The 15,379-nt window shown below is 33.5% G+C and overlaps 1 protein-coding gene across 2 annotated transcripts; it reads left to right on the plus strand.

The window, feature by feature from the left end:
• The first annotated feature begins 83 nt into the window (after nt 1–83).
• LOC107947403 (translocon-associated protein subunit alpha) lies at nt 84–2,843 on the plus strand. Of its 2 annotated transcripts, none has more exons than XM_041108270.1 (8): nt 84–241; nt 628–777; nt 876–926; nt 1,079–1,162; nt 1,549–1,626; nt 1,732–1,935; nt 2,282–2,353; nt 2,521–2,843. In XM_041108270.1, the coding sequence occupies exons 2-8, from the start codon at nt 658–660 to the stop codon at nt 2,566–2,568; spliced, it is 657 nt and encodes a 218-aa protein (XP_040964204.1). In that variant the 5' UTR covers nt 84–241; nt 628–657; the 3' UTR covers nt 2,569–2,843. The 2 variants fall into 2 exon arrangements, with proteins under 2 accessions (XP_040964204.1, XP_016737563.1); XM_016882074.2 differs by having other exon boundaries at nt 99–241; nt 1,074–1,162.
• Nucleotides 2,844–15,379: the final 12,536 nt, after the last annotated feature.

Consider the following 15,379-nt stretch of genomic DNA (forward strand, 5'->3'; position numbering starts at 1 on the left):
TACTCTTAAACTACTAAAACGACGTAGCTAAAAGTTGTTCAATTGCAAATGAACTTGCGTTATTTAAAGATCCAATCTACAGTTCTGTTTAATCTACGTGTTGTTGGGTATATACATTATTTATTTTTCTCATTTTCTTCATTTTTCTTTGATGAAAATAACAAACTCCCAGAAATGGCAATAAAAATTTTAAGGGTTTTCTTCATTGGGTTACTTCTCCTCCAATTTCCTTTGTTTCAGGGTTTGAAATCATATTTCCCACATCTAGTGTTTACCAATTTATTTATTTTATCTAGAGTTTCCATGAATGTTTTGATCTGTCGACATGAGATACAATTGCTTTATTTTTCTTTTAGTTCTTATATTTTCATTACATTCATGTTAATTTGATTTATTTCTCTAATGTATGATTGATTTGTAATCCTGGTTGCATTGCATGGCTATAAAATTTCAATTAGTTTCGTTTCTTTTAATTTTTAGGGGGAAGAAAGAAAGAAAAAACGGTGGCTACTGATATTTCAGCATCTTTTCACAGTTCCTTTCAGCTTTTCCTATCCACTCTTGTTTGATAAGTGTCACTATTGTTTTTAAATTATGGGGTAACATGATTTTCCTCTGGTTTGATAGTCGTTAGGTGTCAATCAGAAATTGAGGCTGATGTTGAAGGAAGTGAGCTTGGGATTGTTCGTGAGGATGTTCAGGATTTTGTTGGTGGCAATTTTAAGCCAGCTCCTGGAGTTGAAACTATCTGTTTATTCCCCAAAAATAGTGCCAAAGGTAAGAACTTTGTGATGTTGTATGATTTGAGAGCGATGTGCTTTTTTTTTATTTAATTTCTAATTGGTAACCTTTTTTTTTTGTTTTTACGTGGGCAGTGGTTCCAGCTGGAGAAAAGACAGAACTCCTTGTTGGGATGGAAAATGTTGGTAATTATTTCGTCTACACAACATTATTGGCTCATCTTCTAGTGAATTTTGATGTGTTAAAACTGGTTAATTTATCTGTCTATTGTTGACTATGCTTACATGTTTACCTCTTTTTCATCAGTCATGGCTTACTTCGTTAAATTGCAGGGCAGTCACCTTTGAATATCATTGCAATCGAAGCCAGTGTTCATCTCCCTTTTGATCATCGCATGCTTGTTCAAAATCTTACAGCACAGGTAATCATAAACTAATTTTCAAATATTCCTAATTTATCAGTTAGTCAAGGTTCCATTTTGATTAATTTATAATATTTAGTAACTCAAAACCTTTTCTTAATTGAATACCATGTCCTTTAAGGTTGGAGATTGAGCTTGCAAAGATAGTTGAGACGTTCATGCTCTAATTGGTCATTGTGTAATTATAATGCTTTGTTGTTGGGTTTTGATTATTATATGGTTTAGGTTTTGAATTTTCTCCACACTTTATCATCAAAGGCTTGTTTAATTATTTGAAAAAGATCTTAAGCTTCTGTATTTCTACCAAGTTGATCATACACCTCATTATCTTGTAGTTTTACTATCTATGTTGTGGATTTAAATTGGAAGTGTCTGTTTAAATGTAGGTTTTTGACAATGCATCTGTACCCCCTTCAACACAAGCTACATTCCCTTACATATTTGCTGTTAGCAAGTTCTTACAGGTAAATAATTACATGGGAATTTTATGCTTTAGAGTTGTATGTAATTTCTTTTTGTTAGAAGGGTTGTGTTACACAAAAGCTTACATGTCTAGAGCTTTGATGCAGCCCGGAACTTTTGATCTTGTGGGTACAGTTGTCTATGAGATAAACCAGAGCCCATACCAAAGTACATTCTATAATGGTACCATTGAAGTTGTTGAGGCTGGTGGTTTCGTCAGTGTCGAGTCAGTTTTTCTTGTGACCCTGGGGATTTCACTTGTTGTTCTCCTTGGTTTATGGATTCATGGTCAGTTTAAGCGAATCTCCCAGGTAATCTCGTTGTGCCACCTTGTAGTTGTCCTATTAATTTATTTTAATAACCATGTATGTTTAAGGCTAGTTATTATAAGATGCAGTCTAGAGAAGGCTCTTTTTTTTTTATGAAAAATAGTGTTGAATATCTCTAAGAAAAGAGCACATCCATGGCTACATGGAAGAAAATGTACATTTGTCCTAGCATGGGCCTATTTTAAGCCATCTGTGGTTATTGCGCTGACAATGTGGGAATGTTAAAATTTGTGAGTTTTGTCTTGCATTGGAGAAAGCTTCAACTTATAAGGAGTGAGAGTGGTAGGGACCAGTGCTTATAGTATGTTTGCCTTCATTACTTTGCTAGAAAACTAAGGCGGCTCCAAAAGTGGAAGTTGGAACTGGGACTACTGATGCCTCAATGGATGAATGGCTTCAGGTAATGGGCTTCACCTATGCATCAATTCGATTGTTTTCTATTGCAATTGACTTTGGCTTTGAATCTGTTTAATTAGATATCAAATATCATGAGTTCATTGCATGTAGACTAAATAATCATTAATTGTCTCAATTGCAATGTTATTGCTGGCTTGTCTTAAATTTCAGGGAACAGCTTACAATCAGTCATCTTCCAAATCGAAGAAGAAGAAGTAGATGGAGTAGTGCTCATGAAAGTTAGGCAATTGCAACTCTTGCTAAGTCGTTTGGAAATTCTAGAAGTGAGGGCCGATAGTAGTCTGAGAATGGGCCAGGAAAAGACAAACCTTGCTGTTGTAGCATGCAGATGCAATTTTTTCCCCATTTTACTTATTAATGCATCACATATATGATGTTTAATCATTCTTAAATAATATTAAAATATAAGTAAAAATATTTGACAAATAATATATTTTAAAAAATATATCTGATGCTTAATGATTTTTAAATAATTATTTATACTTATTTTTTATTTTTAATATTATCTTAAAAAATATTATTACATAAATTTATCATCATATTTATTAAATTACTCATTAATTTCATATTTGTTTCGTATATTGTTTATTCCATTAATATAAGGCTTTTAGTTATATTTTAAATAAAAATAGAGGTTTAAAAATATTGGTTTTAAACGCAATATTTTTCTTTTTTTTAATTTATATATTTAACAACTTTAATTTAATAACGAAAGAAAAATGTTCTTTTCTAAAAAAATTTATAGATTTATTATTTAGCACACTTATTAGAACAATTTATTTTTATTATTATTTGAATTGAGAACTTTTGATCATTATTGAAAACAATTACCGAAACAATTATTTTTGTTATTATGATTGAAAACAATTGTTAGTATTTTTTAAAATAGTTTAATGTTATTATAATTATTTTTTAAAATTTTTTTAACATTTTTAATTATGTTTTTAACAATTTATAATTTGTTGGTAGTAAATTGTAATGGTAAAATATTTTAACTTTATAATCCCGATTATAATTTTTGATATTTTAAAAGAATTTCACACCTGTTTTTAATTTTTTTAAAATATGTATTTATCAAGTCTTTAAAATATTTAATTTAATTATCACTTAAAAATATTTAAACATTTTTGAAAATTTTCGAAAATTTTTATTTAAATACAATTTTAAAATGAAGTTAATTAATATTTTTAAATATGTAGAATTGGAATTGCTCATTGAGTTTGATGAAGAAGAACACCATGATAACTTGATTTCTCCCTCTTGAGATTTTCTTTTAATTATACAAACTTTAAGTGATCGAGACTAGAATTTTTATGCATATTTTGTTTGTGTAACCCTAATAGATAGAGGGATGATTAATTTGAAATGATCAACTTTTAATTTGATATGTTCATCAAGTAACCGAATGAACGTATAAGATTAAACTTCTATTAAAGTAAAACACTCAATCCCTTTAAATTGGGCCACATTATTTTATACTTAATTGGGCACACAAAATTGGGCTAAAGAATCTTACATTCTCTCACTTGGCCCAATGTGATAAAACATAATTTTTAATAGAATAAACATTGAGCGTGCATAAAAAATAACACCCATTATTATTACCATACTACAATGATCGGCAAATATGAGTTATGGTAGTTGTATATAGTTTAAGTCACATGCTTCCTTCCATATTCTACAACATTACTACTCAATATAATAGGACCATAAATATCACATCATGATCGCAATTATATCTTATAAAGATTTTCCTATTTCAAATCATTTCAAAATTTATGCGCACACACTCATCATAAACAATAAATATGTCAATTTTATATCAGAAACACAATAATTAAACTGAAAGTGTCACATTATCATAAAATATCATTCATTAATACAACCAAGACCTATTTATTATAAAATATCATAAAAGGATGCTAATATTGAATAAAAAAAACAAGCAATTATTTTATTATAAATGTTATTCTTGGAGAGAGGTTCAGTCAAGGACGAATCTGCCTCTCTAATTGACCATAGGTCAGAGTAAGGACTCCCTCACGTCTAGACCTGTGACTAGATCCTACGCCAAGACTTATAACATCTTGGTATCAAAGCCTTCTGTCATAGGTGACGAGGAGACTTTGGCAGCCAAGCTGGATGCTTTCATGGAACAAATGGCTACAAGGTGATGAATATTAGAAGAACTGATGGCTGAGTTATCTCTTTTGGTCTAAACGACAACGAAAAGGTATGCAAAGAAAAATAATGAAGAACGGAGCAGCAACAGAGGGAAAAAAAGGGAATTTAGATTCACAACAAGGTGGGTCCATGGTGCCACAATACTCTAATATGGAATTTCCCACTTATGATGGTGTTGGAGATCCTTTAGGGTGGCTAAAAAGATGCAAGCAATCAACAGGCTAATGAAGAAGACAAAGTAGGCTTAGTTGCATTCCATCTCTTTGGAGAGGCGCAACTATAATTTGATCAAATGGAATAAGATGAGGTAGGTCTTGATTTGGGGCGTTTCAAAGAGTATTTTCATGGGAGGTTTGGGCCACCTATGAGTAACAACCCATTGGGGGAACTTGCCAACCTAAAATAGATTGCCACTGTAGAGGAATATTAACGCCAATTTCAATCACTATTGGCTAGGACTGTTGATCTCAAACCTCGATAACAAGTAGACCTCTTTACTGCCGGGCTAGTAGAGGAACTTAGAATTGATATTGAAATGCAGCAACTGAAAAACCTTGGAGTTGCAATGAATATGGCTCGAGCATTGGAACATAAACAAAAGGTCTCTTCCAAAATGTCATCTCGAACCAACCTGAATTGGCCAACTTTCCAAAACATTGGCAGTAATTCAATCATTCCAATGACAAAGAGTCTTGCAAAGGGAGGGGGACAAACAACAAAACCAGTGAGGAACAGTAGCAAAATGGGTTCTTCTGTAATATTTATTAAGAGATTTACACGAACAAAAATGGCAGAAATAAGGGTTAAGGGTTGTGTTATAATTATGACGAATCTTATTCTATGGGGTACAAATGTAAAAGGTTATTTTCGATAGAAGTACCAGATGATGAAGGCGAGCAAGATGATGATGAGGTAGATGATCTTGAAATTTCTCTACATGCCATCAGCGGAAGTTGCAATTCATCTACTATGCAACTGATAGTAAAGGTGTCAAGAATAACAAGGTTAGTACTCATTGATTCGAGCAGTATGCATAACTTCCTACGTGAAGGTCTAATGCCAAAGTTGGTATTGGAAGTATGGAAAAAATTGGGTTGCAAGTCTGTGTAGCAAATGAAGAACGAGTACCTAGCATAGGCATTTGGAAATCAGTACAGTTCGTAATTGCAAATGACAGCTTTCAAGCTAATTTTTATACCATACCACTAGAGGGGTTTGATGTGATTTTAGGGGTAAAATGGTTGTGTAATCTTGGTTCACTTTTTTGGGACTTCAGCTTATTGACTATGCAATTTGCAGTAAACGAAAATGAGATACTATGGCAAGGGTAGCTTCTAGAGGAAGTTCCATGACTTAGTCTAATGCAATGATAGAATTTAACTATTATAGTCTTGGATAAACTATTGGTTGAATTTGTACATTTGTTTCAAAAGTCGTACGAGTTGCCTTCTAATTGCGAATGTGACTATCGTATAACTCTTAAACCAAGATCAGGACCAATTGTAGTCAGGCCTTATCGATACCCATATTTTCAAAAGGATGAGATCAAGAAATAGTGTGATCAAATTCTACAACAATGACTCATTCGAACCAGTAGATCCCTATTATATTTGAGAAAAATATAATGTCAGTAATGATAATATATTGCAAAGAAAAATAGAAATAGAAAAATAAAGAACACACAAATTTTAAGTGGAAACCCTTTCGGGAAAAAACCACGGGCAGAGGAGAAGAAAATTTACTATGTCGAAAACTTAATTACAAGAGGAGTAGACTATGCCTTTTTATAGGCTTGTAAACCTTATTCTAATCGGAGTGAAACTCCTTATTCAAATAATATCAAATAGATGGAGTTTAATAAGGTTTAGAAACCTTATTCTAAAATAAAATAAAAGAAGTATAATTCTATAGGGATTTAACTTTTATTTTATTTTACCACAGTATTTTATTTAAATAAGGATTTGGGTCACTTAATTCTAACAATCTCCACCTTGACACGAATTCTTAATAAACAAGTTCTTCATTGCGAACTCTCAACGAACAAGTTTCTCCACCTCTTCCATAAAACCCCTTAAGGGTTTATTTGCAACAATGAACACCAACCAAGTCTAAGCAATACTCAAACTTGGTTATAGGAAGTGACTTAGTCATCATATCTGCAGGATTTTCATGAGTACTAATTTTGCTCACAAAAATATCACCACGAGCAATAATATCACGAACAAAATGATACCGAACATCAATGTGTTTTGTTCTCTCATGAAACATTTGATCTTTTGTAATGAAGATGGCACTCTGACTGTCACAAAATACTGTATTGATTTGAAGGTCTTCATTGAGTTCACTAAAGAGTCCCTTCAACCATATAGCTTCTTTACAAGCCTCAGTAATCGCCATGTACTCAGCTTCAGTGGTAGACAAAGCGACTGTAGTTTACAAAGTGGCTTTCCAACTGATTGCACAACCTCCAATTGTAAAGACATAACCGGTGAGAGATCTTCTTCTATCGAGGTCCCCAGCAAAATCAACATCAACATACCCAATGGCTCCATCTCTAGTTCTTCCAAACTGTAAGCAAACATCGGTAGTACCTCGTAAGTATCTTAAAACTCACTGAACTGCTTTCCAATGTTCTTTACCAGGATTCGCCATGTATCTGCTAACTGCACTAACTGCATATGATAAATCTGGACGTGAACAAACCATGGCATACATGAGAGATCCCACTGCACTAGAGTATGGAACATGTGACATGTACTCAATCTCATCATCTGATTGTGGAGACAAAACAGATGAAAGTCTGAAATGAGCTGCTAAAGGAGTACTAACAGGCTTAGCATTCTGCATATTGAATCTGGAAAGAACTTTCTCAATGTACCATTTCTGACTTAGATACAATTTACTTGCTTTTCTATCCCTGAGAATCTCCATACCAAATATCTTCTTAGCTGGTCCCAAGTCTTTCATCTCAAATTCTTCACTTAGTTGGGCTTTGACCTTTCTTATCTCTCCTTTATCTTTCGCTGCTATCAACATGTCATCAATATAAAGGAGTAGATACACAAAAGAACCATCATTGTTTTTCTTAAAGTAAACACAACTGTCAAAGCTACTTCTTTTAAAATTATGAGAAGTCATAAAGGAATCAAACCTCTTATACCACTGTTTTGGTGACTGTTTCAAACCGTAAAGGGACTTTTTCAGCAAGCAAACATAATCCTCTTTTTCTGAAACTGTAAAACCTCTGGTTGTTGCATGTAAATATCATCATCAAGTTCTCTATGCAAAAATACAGTTTTTACATCTAACTGCTCAAGCTCCAAATCATGTTTGGCCACAATACCAAGCAAAGCTCGATTCGAACTATGCTTCACAACTGGAGAGAACACATCTGTGAAGTCCACTCCTGGAATTTGACTGTAACCCTTTAAAACAAACCTTGCTTTATATCTGGGTTCTTTAACTCTTGGAGTCCCCTCTTTATTTTTGAACACTCATTTACAACGAACAACCTTTTTTACCTTTAGGAAGTTTCACAAGATCCCATGTTTGATTTTTGTATAGTGATTCCATCTCTTCTTGCATAGCAAACATCCATTTTTCTGAGTCTTCACAATTAACCGCCTCAGAATAATTAGATGGCTCTTGATTTGCATATATATCTTCAGCCACATTTAAAGCATAAGCAACTAGATCAGCATCGACATACTTTTTTAGAGGTTTAATTTCTCTTCTAGTTCTGTTTTTGGCGATAGAGTATTGTGGTGAAGAAGCAACTCTATTTTGAATTTTTGTACTGGCTTCAGTAGTCGATTCTGTTGTAGATTCTAGATCAATCTGATGCTCCACCTGCTTTTGATTTTCTTTATTGGAAGAGTCTTTAAGAGATAAGTTAGGTAGTATAGCAATTTCATCAAAAACAACATCTCTGCTAATCATAACTTTCTATTTTCAGGACACCATAACTTATACCATTTTACACCAGCTTTATAACCAAGAAAAACACATTTAATAGATCTTGGTTCCAATTTTCCATTATCCACATGAGCATACGCAGGACAACCAAAGATCTTTAAATCAGAATAGTCAGCAGGATTACCAGACCATACCTATTGTGGAGTCTTTTTCTCAATGGCAACGGATGGAGATCGGTTGATCAGAAAACATGCAGTAGAGGCTGCTTCTGGCCAAAATGACTTTGATAAGTTGGCATTTGACAACATACATCGAACCTTCTCCATGATCGTTCTGTTCATTCGTTCTACAACGCCGTTTTGCTGTGGAGTATGACGAACTGTCAAGTGTCTCATGATCCCTTCTAACTGGCACAGTTTATTAAATTCATCAGAACAGAACTCTAAGCCATTGTCTGTGCGGAGATATTTTATTTGCTTTCCCGTCTATTTTTCAATCATGGTTTTCCAAGACTTAAATGCGGAAAACACATTGCTTTTCTGCTTCAGGAAGAACGCCCACACTTTTTTGGAAAAATCATCAATAAAAGTTAGCATATAATTAGCTCCACCTCTCGAAGGCACTCTAGATGGCCCCCATAGATCAGAATGTATATACTCTAACGTTCCCTTCATGTTATGGATTCCTCTGGTGAATCGAACTCTCTTTTGCTTCCCAAAAATGTAGTGCTCACAGAACTTCAGTTTGCAAATTCCTTGCCTATCAAGAAGTCTTCTTTTGCTCAATTCTGTCATGCCATTCTCACTCATATGCCCTAGGCGCATATGCCAAATTTTAGTAATATCATCATCTGATAAGGAAGAGGATGACACAGCTACATCATCAGTAACAGTAGAACCCTGCAAAACATATAACTTGTCAGTCTTTCTCTGCCCTTTCATCACAATGAGGGAACCTTTGGAAATTTTCAAAACCCCACTTTCAACTGTGTATTTGTACCCTTTTGAATCAAGAGTACTCAATGAAATTAAATTTCTCTTTAATTCTGGAACATGTCGTACGTCACTGAGTATTCTGACAACTCCATCAAACATTTTAACTCTAATTGTTCCAACACCTACAATTCTACATGAAGTATTATTTCCCATCAACACAATACCTTCAGACACTGTGTTGTAAGTTGTAAACCAATTTCGATTGGGACTCATGTGGAAGGTGCAACCCGAATCAAGGATCCACTCCTTGCTCGCTTTGGAATTGTTGACAGAAGCGACTAGAAGTTCACCATCGCTGTAATCTTCTACAACATCAGCTTTACCAGAATTTTCTAGTTGTTTTCCATTTTGATTCGCAGCCTCCCTTTTGATTTTATTCTGTAGCTTATAACACTCAGATTTAATGTGCCCTTTCTTCTTGCAAAAGTTACAAGTTTTACCTCTGTTTGAAGACTTCGATCTACCTTTAGATTTACTGCGAAAATTCCGTTCATGTGTCCTTCCACGATCATCATCAATATTTCGATCTTGTCTCCCACGAACAATAAGACCCTCTCTTTGAGAGTCGATTTTAATCACAAGATGCTTCATCTTATTATACGAGGTTAAAGAATCATAAACCTCATCAACTGTGAGAGACTCGCGGCTATATAAAATCGTATCTCTAAAGGTTGAATAAGACGGGGGCAACGAACAAAGTAGAATCAGCCCTAGATCTTCCTTATCATACTGAACCTCCATGGCCTCCAAGTTTGAGAGAATTTCTTTGAACACTGTTAAGTGTTCGTGCACAGATGCACCTTCCTCCAAACGATAAGCATAAAGACGCTGCTTCATATATAGTTTGCTAGTTAGAGTTTTTGACATACATATCTGTTCCAACCTCTTCCATAATCCAGCGACAGTCTTTTCCTTCATCACATCCTGCAAAATTTCGTTAGACAAATGCAGATGTAACTGTGTTAATGCCTTTCGATCCTTGCGCTTCTTCTCTTCTTCCGTCAAAGTTGAAGGCATCTTATCTACCCCTAGTAGGGCTTCCTCTAAGTCCATCTGTGCAAGAACTACTTGCATTTTTATCTGCCATAATGCAAATCTGATGTTGCGATCTAACAGCAAAATTTCGTACTTCAAAGACGTCATTACCGTGATTAAGATGAACAATCCGGAAGCTCTGATACCAATTTGAGAAAAATATAATATCGGTAATGACAATATATCGCAAAGAAAAATAGAAATAGAAAAATAAAGAACACACAAATTTTACGTGGAAACCCTTTCGGGAAAAAACCACGGGCAGAGGAGAAAAAAATTTACTATGTCGAAAACTTAATTACAAGAGGAGTAGACTATGCCAATTTATAGGCTTGTAAACCTTATTCTAATAGGAGTGAAACTCCTTATTCAAATAATATCAAATAGATGGAGTTTAATAAGGTTTAGAAACCTTATTCTAAAATAAAATAAAAGAAGTATAATTCTATAGGGATTTAACTTTTATTTTATTTTACCACAGTATTTTATTTAAATAAGGATTTGGGTCAATTAATTCTAACAATATTCTCTAGTACTTTTAGTAAAGAAGCATGATAGGTCATGGTGTTTTTGTGTTGATTACCATGAGCTTAATGCTTGCATTGTTAAAGATAAATATTTGATTCCTGTAGTGGATAAGTTGTTGGATGAACTTCATGGAGCAAAACATTTTACAAAGTTAGATTTACGGTCGAGTTATTTCCAAATTAGAATGGCAACTATAGATATGGAAAAAACAACATTTTGAACCCACCATAGGCACTTTTGTCATGCCATTCGAGCTTACCAATGCCCCTTCCGCATTTCAGACTTTGATGAATAGCATTTTCCACCATTATTTGCGTAAGTTTGTTTTAGTCTTCTTTGATGACATATTAATTTATAACAAAACATGGACTGAACATATGCATCATGTAATAGTAGTTTTTAAACTATTGCGAGATAACGTGTTGTTCTTAAAGAAATCTAAGTGTTTATTTGGTGAGTCCTAGGTAACCTATCTTGGTCATGTCATCCATGGTGATGGAATAGAGGTTGATCACACTAAAATTAAAGCTGTCATTGATTGGCCAACTCTTCGATCTATCAATGCTCTACAGGGTTTCTTGGGTTGGCAGGACACTACAAAAAATTCATCAAGGATTATGGGCAAATGGCTGCACCCTTAACATCTCTTCTAAAGAAAAATGTCTTTAACTAGATTATGGAAGTTGATGTTGCTTTCACTCAATTAAAAAGTTCTCTTTCAACAGCTCCGGTCCTGTAATTGCCCAACTTTGAGGAGGAATTTTTGGTTGAATGTGATGCTTTTGGAAAGGGTTTGGGGCTATACTACTACAACAAAAGGGATACCCCATTGCCTTTTTCAGTCTTAAGATTGCAGATTGACACCTTAAGTTTGCTGCATACAAGCGAGAATTAAGTGGTTTGGCAAAGGTAGTGACCCATTGGTGACCCTATCTTTGGGGTAGGTACTTCCTCATCCGTACTGCTCACTTTAGCCTTAAGTACCTGTTAGACTAGCGGCTTACAACATCCCCACAACAGCATTGGATCAGTAAGCTAATGGGGTTTAATTTTCGAATGGAGTGTAAAGTGAGTAAGTTGAATAGTTTTGCAAATGCTTTATATAAAAGAGATGATGAATTGATGCACCTTATGACCATTTCTTTCCCTCGATTTGAAATTCTTGATGCATTCTGACAAGAAATGGAAGCTTCTCCAGAATTATTACAACTCTGACAATGAATTATACAAGGAGAATTGGGGTCAAATTGGTTTGTGCAAGATGGGTTGATTTTCTTCAGAGGTAGGTTGTGCCTTATACCTACCTTTCCATTTATTTCCACTATTATATCTATCATACATGCTATGGCACACGAAGTGGTGCTGAAAATATTGCATCGTCTCCGTTAAGATTTTTATTGGAAAGGAATGAAGCTTGCGACATCAGAATTTGTGCAGAATTGTTTAATGTGTCAACGCCATAAATGGCAGAATTTACAACCCATAGGATTACTTCAGCCTCTTCCAACTACACAACAAGTTTGGGCTGATATCTCTATGGACTTTGTGGAAGGTCTACCCAATGTTAAAGGGAAATATGTACTTATGGTAGTTGTGGATAGACTATCGAAATAAGCTCATTTTTTACCTTTGACTCATCCGTTTACTGATATATCTGTTGCTATTGTCTTCTTTGTAGAGGTATTCCGACTTAATGGCTTGCATGAATCCATAGTTTCGGACCGTGATAAGGTTTTCATCAGGTTGTTTTGGAATGAATTATTTCATTAGAGTGGTTCTAAGCTAGCTTTTTCTTTAGTGTACCATCCCCAATCTAATGGTCAGACAGAGGTTGTTAATCGAACAATACAGATGTACCTGCAATGCCTCTATAGTGATTGTCCATGGCAATGGATTGATTGGGTTCCATAGGTTGAGTGTTGTTACAACACCTCTTATCACGTTGCCCTAGGTGTCACCCCTTTCCAATTAGTATACGGTAGGGATCCACCTTGAGTTCTCTCCCATTTTGCTAGTTCTACCAGGATTGAAGTGGATAAAACTCTAGAAGATAATGATGCACTCTACAAAATACTCGGGATAGGCTCTTGCAAGCTCAGCAACGAATGAAGAACACTTATGATTTGGGGCATAAAGAGTTGAATTTTGAATTCGGGGGTTGGGTTTGGTTACGACTTCAACAATATTAACAGTTGACGATAACTAAGCAGAAGCATCACAAGCTCCTCTTGAAGTATTTTAGTCTTTTTAAAGTCTTGAACAATATAGGAATAGTGGCCTATCGACTTGAGTTACCTGCAGGTAGTAGGATACATGATGAGTTCCATGTTTCTTTGTTCAAAGAATATGAGAACCTCAACCACATGCGGTAGGAGACTTGCCCTTAGTATGTAAAGGCAATGCCTTACCCACTCCATAAGCTATTTTTCGTAGTAGGCTCAATTAAGGTCGACGGGAACTGTTAGTGAAGTGGGAAGGTTGTCCTGAATTTGAGCTTGAGGACAAGCTTAACTCCGAGAGGGGGAGTACTGATGTTGATGCCTTTATTGGAAAACAATATCATAAAATGAAGGAATATAAATAAAAACGACAACAAATTAAAGTTTTATTTATTTCCTCTATTATATTAGATTTTTATTTTTGTTTCCTTTATAAACTTAGTATTGGTAGTCAAGATCTTATAACTTAGGATATTTATTTTATGTCAATAAGGACTCTTTCCTTTGTCATTAATAGTCTATAAAAGGCTGTCAATATTGAATAAAGAAAAATAAGCAATTATTTTATTATAAAAGTTATTCTTGGAGGGGGTTCAGTCAAAGACGAATCTACCTCTCTGATTAACCATAGATCAGAGCAAAGATTCTCTCACGTCTAGACCTGTGGCTAGATCCTACGTCAAGGCTCATAACACATTCATTATTAATTTATTATTTACAATACTATTTAAATTGAGCGTATTTGTAATACTCAATTGCAATACTATTACATTTACTTTCTTATTATTGCCAAAAACACGAAACTAGGTACTTAAGCATGTTACATATATTGCAAAAAATTGCTTTATCTTGTGCCTACATGTTGTTTTACTTCGACAAAACTACAAAAGCAATGATCCATGTCTTTTTTATCTTCAAATCAAATATCACTGCCATAGCTGAATTTAGCATTGAACATACCTTTTTTTTCATAAAACTCTCGTTTGATCAGACCAGAACAGATCATATAGAGTACACATCAAATAAAACTTTTATGATTAATGCCCCCAACAAATCTTTACGGAAGCCATAAATGGAAGTATAATTCTTCAGTGTAAATATCTATATCTTTCATTGAAATTCTACAGTTTGATTTTTCGAAGTACTTATTACTCACTGTCAGGTCATAACCTGATTTATCATGCTGATCTCCATAGGTCAATTTTTTTTAAAAATTTTTTCACTTGTTGATATTCTTAAATGTTCATTTTCAAGATTGGAATCCATAAATCTTTCAAACTGCATAAACTTATTCCTTAAAAGAATTGAGTCCCGGCATGTACTCCTAGTCATTCATCATTATATTGAATCGTACAATTGGGTAAAGATAATGAGATCACCAATCCAATGAACAACACAGAAAAGAAAACCAATGAACAACTTTTCTATTATTAAAAAAGTACTAATAATTTTATCTAACCCGATTTAGATTAAAAAAAAACCAATTTAATGATTTTAATTTCGTATTTTGAACAGCAAGCAAAACCAATTTAGTATTTTAATTCGGACATGTGGGTTTGGGTTATTTAGTTAGCCCATTTTTTTTCCATTTTTTATTTAAATTTACAGTAGAATTGAGTTTTGATATTTTAAATTTTGGAAAATTTTGCTATTATTTCTTCTCATATGCATAAATTGTATATTTAATCTTTATATTTTATTTTGATAATTTTTAATTTTTGTACTTTTTATATTTTGAAATTTTATTATTTTTAAAATTTTACATCTTAAATATATTACTAAATTTGAAATGCCATATATGTTTGTTATTTTTAAATAATATTCACAAAATGTCATTATTTCATTAATGGATTTAGCAGATAATGAATCTGCATTTTAAAATTTTAAAATATAAAATTTAAATGGTTAAATAAGAAAATAATGACTAAATTATATTGACAACTTATATGTAATATAAAACAAATAAAAATTTGATATAAAATATTTAACTTTTATTATTTGAGTCAAGATTAAAAATTTAAAATTTTAAAAAGTATAAAAATTAAAAAAATACCAAATTAAATTATATATGGAGGACAAATAGCAAAAGTTACCTTTAAAATTACATAGCACAAGATGTATTATAAATGAAGC

This window comes from Gossypium hirsutum, chromosome D12, assembly GCF_007990345.1.
Source record: "Gossypium hirsutum isolate 1008001.06 chromosome D12, Gossypium_hirsutum_v2.1, whole genome shotgun sequence".
NCBI classification, from domain to species: Eukaryota; Viridiplantae; Streptophyta; class Magnoliopsida; order Malvales; family Malvaceae; genus Gossypium; species Gossypium hirsutum.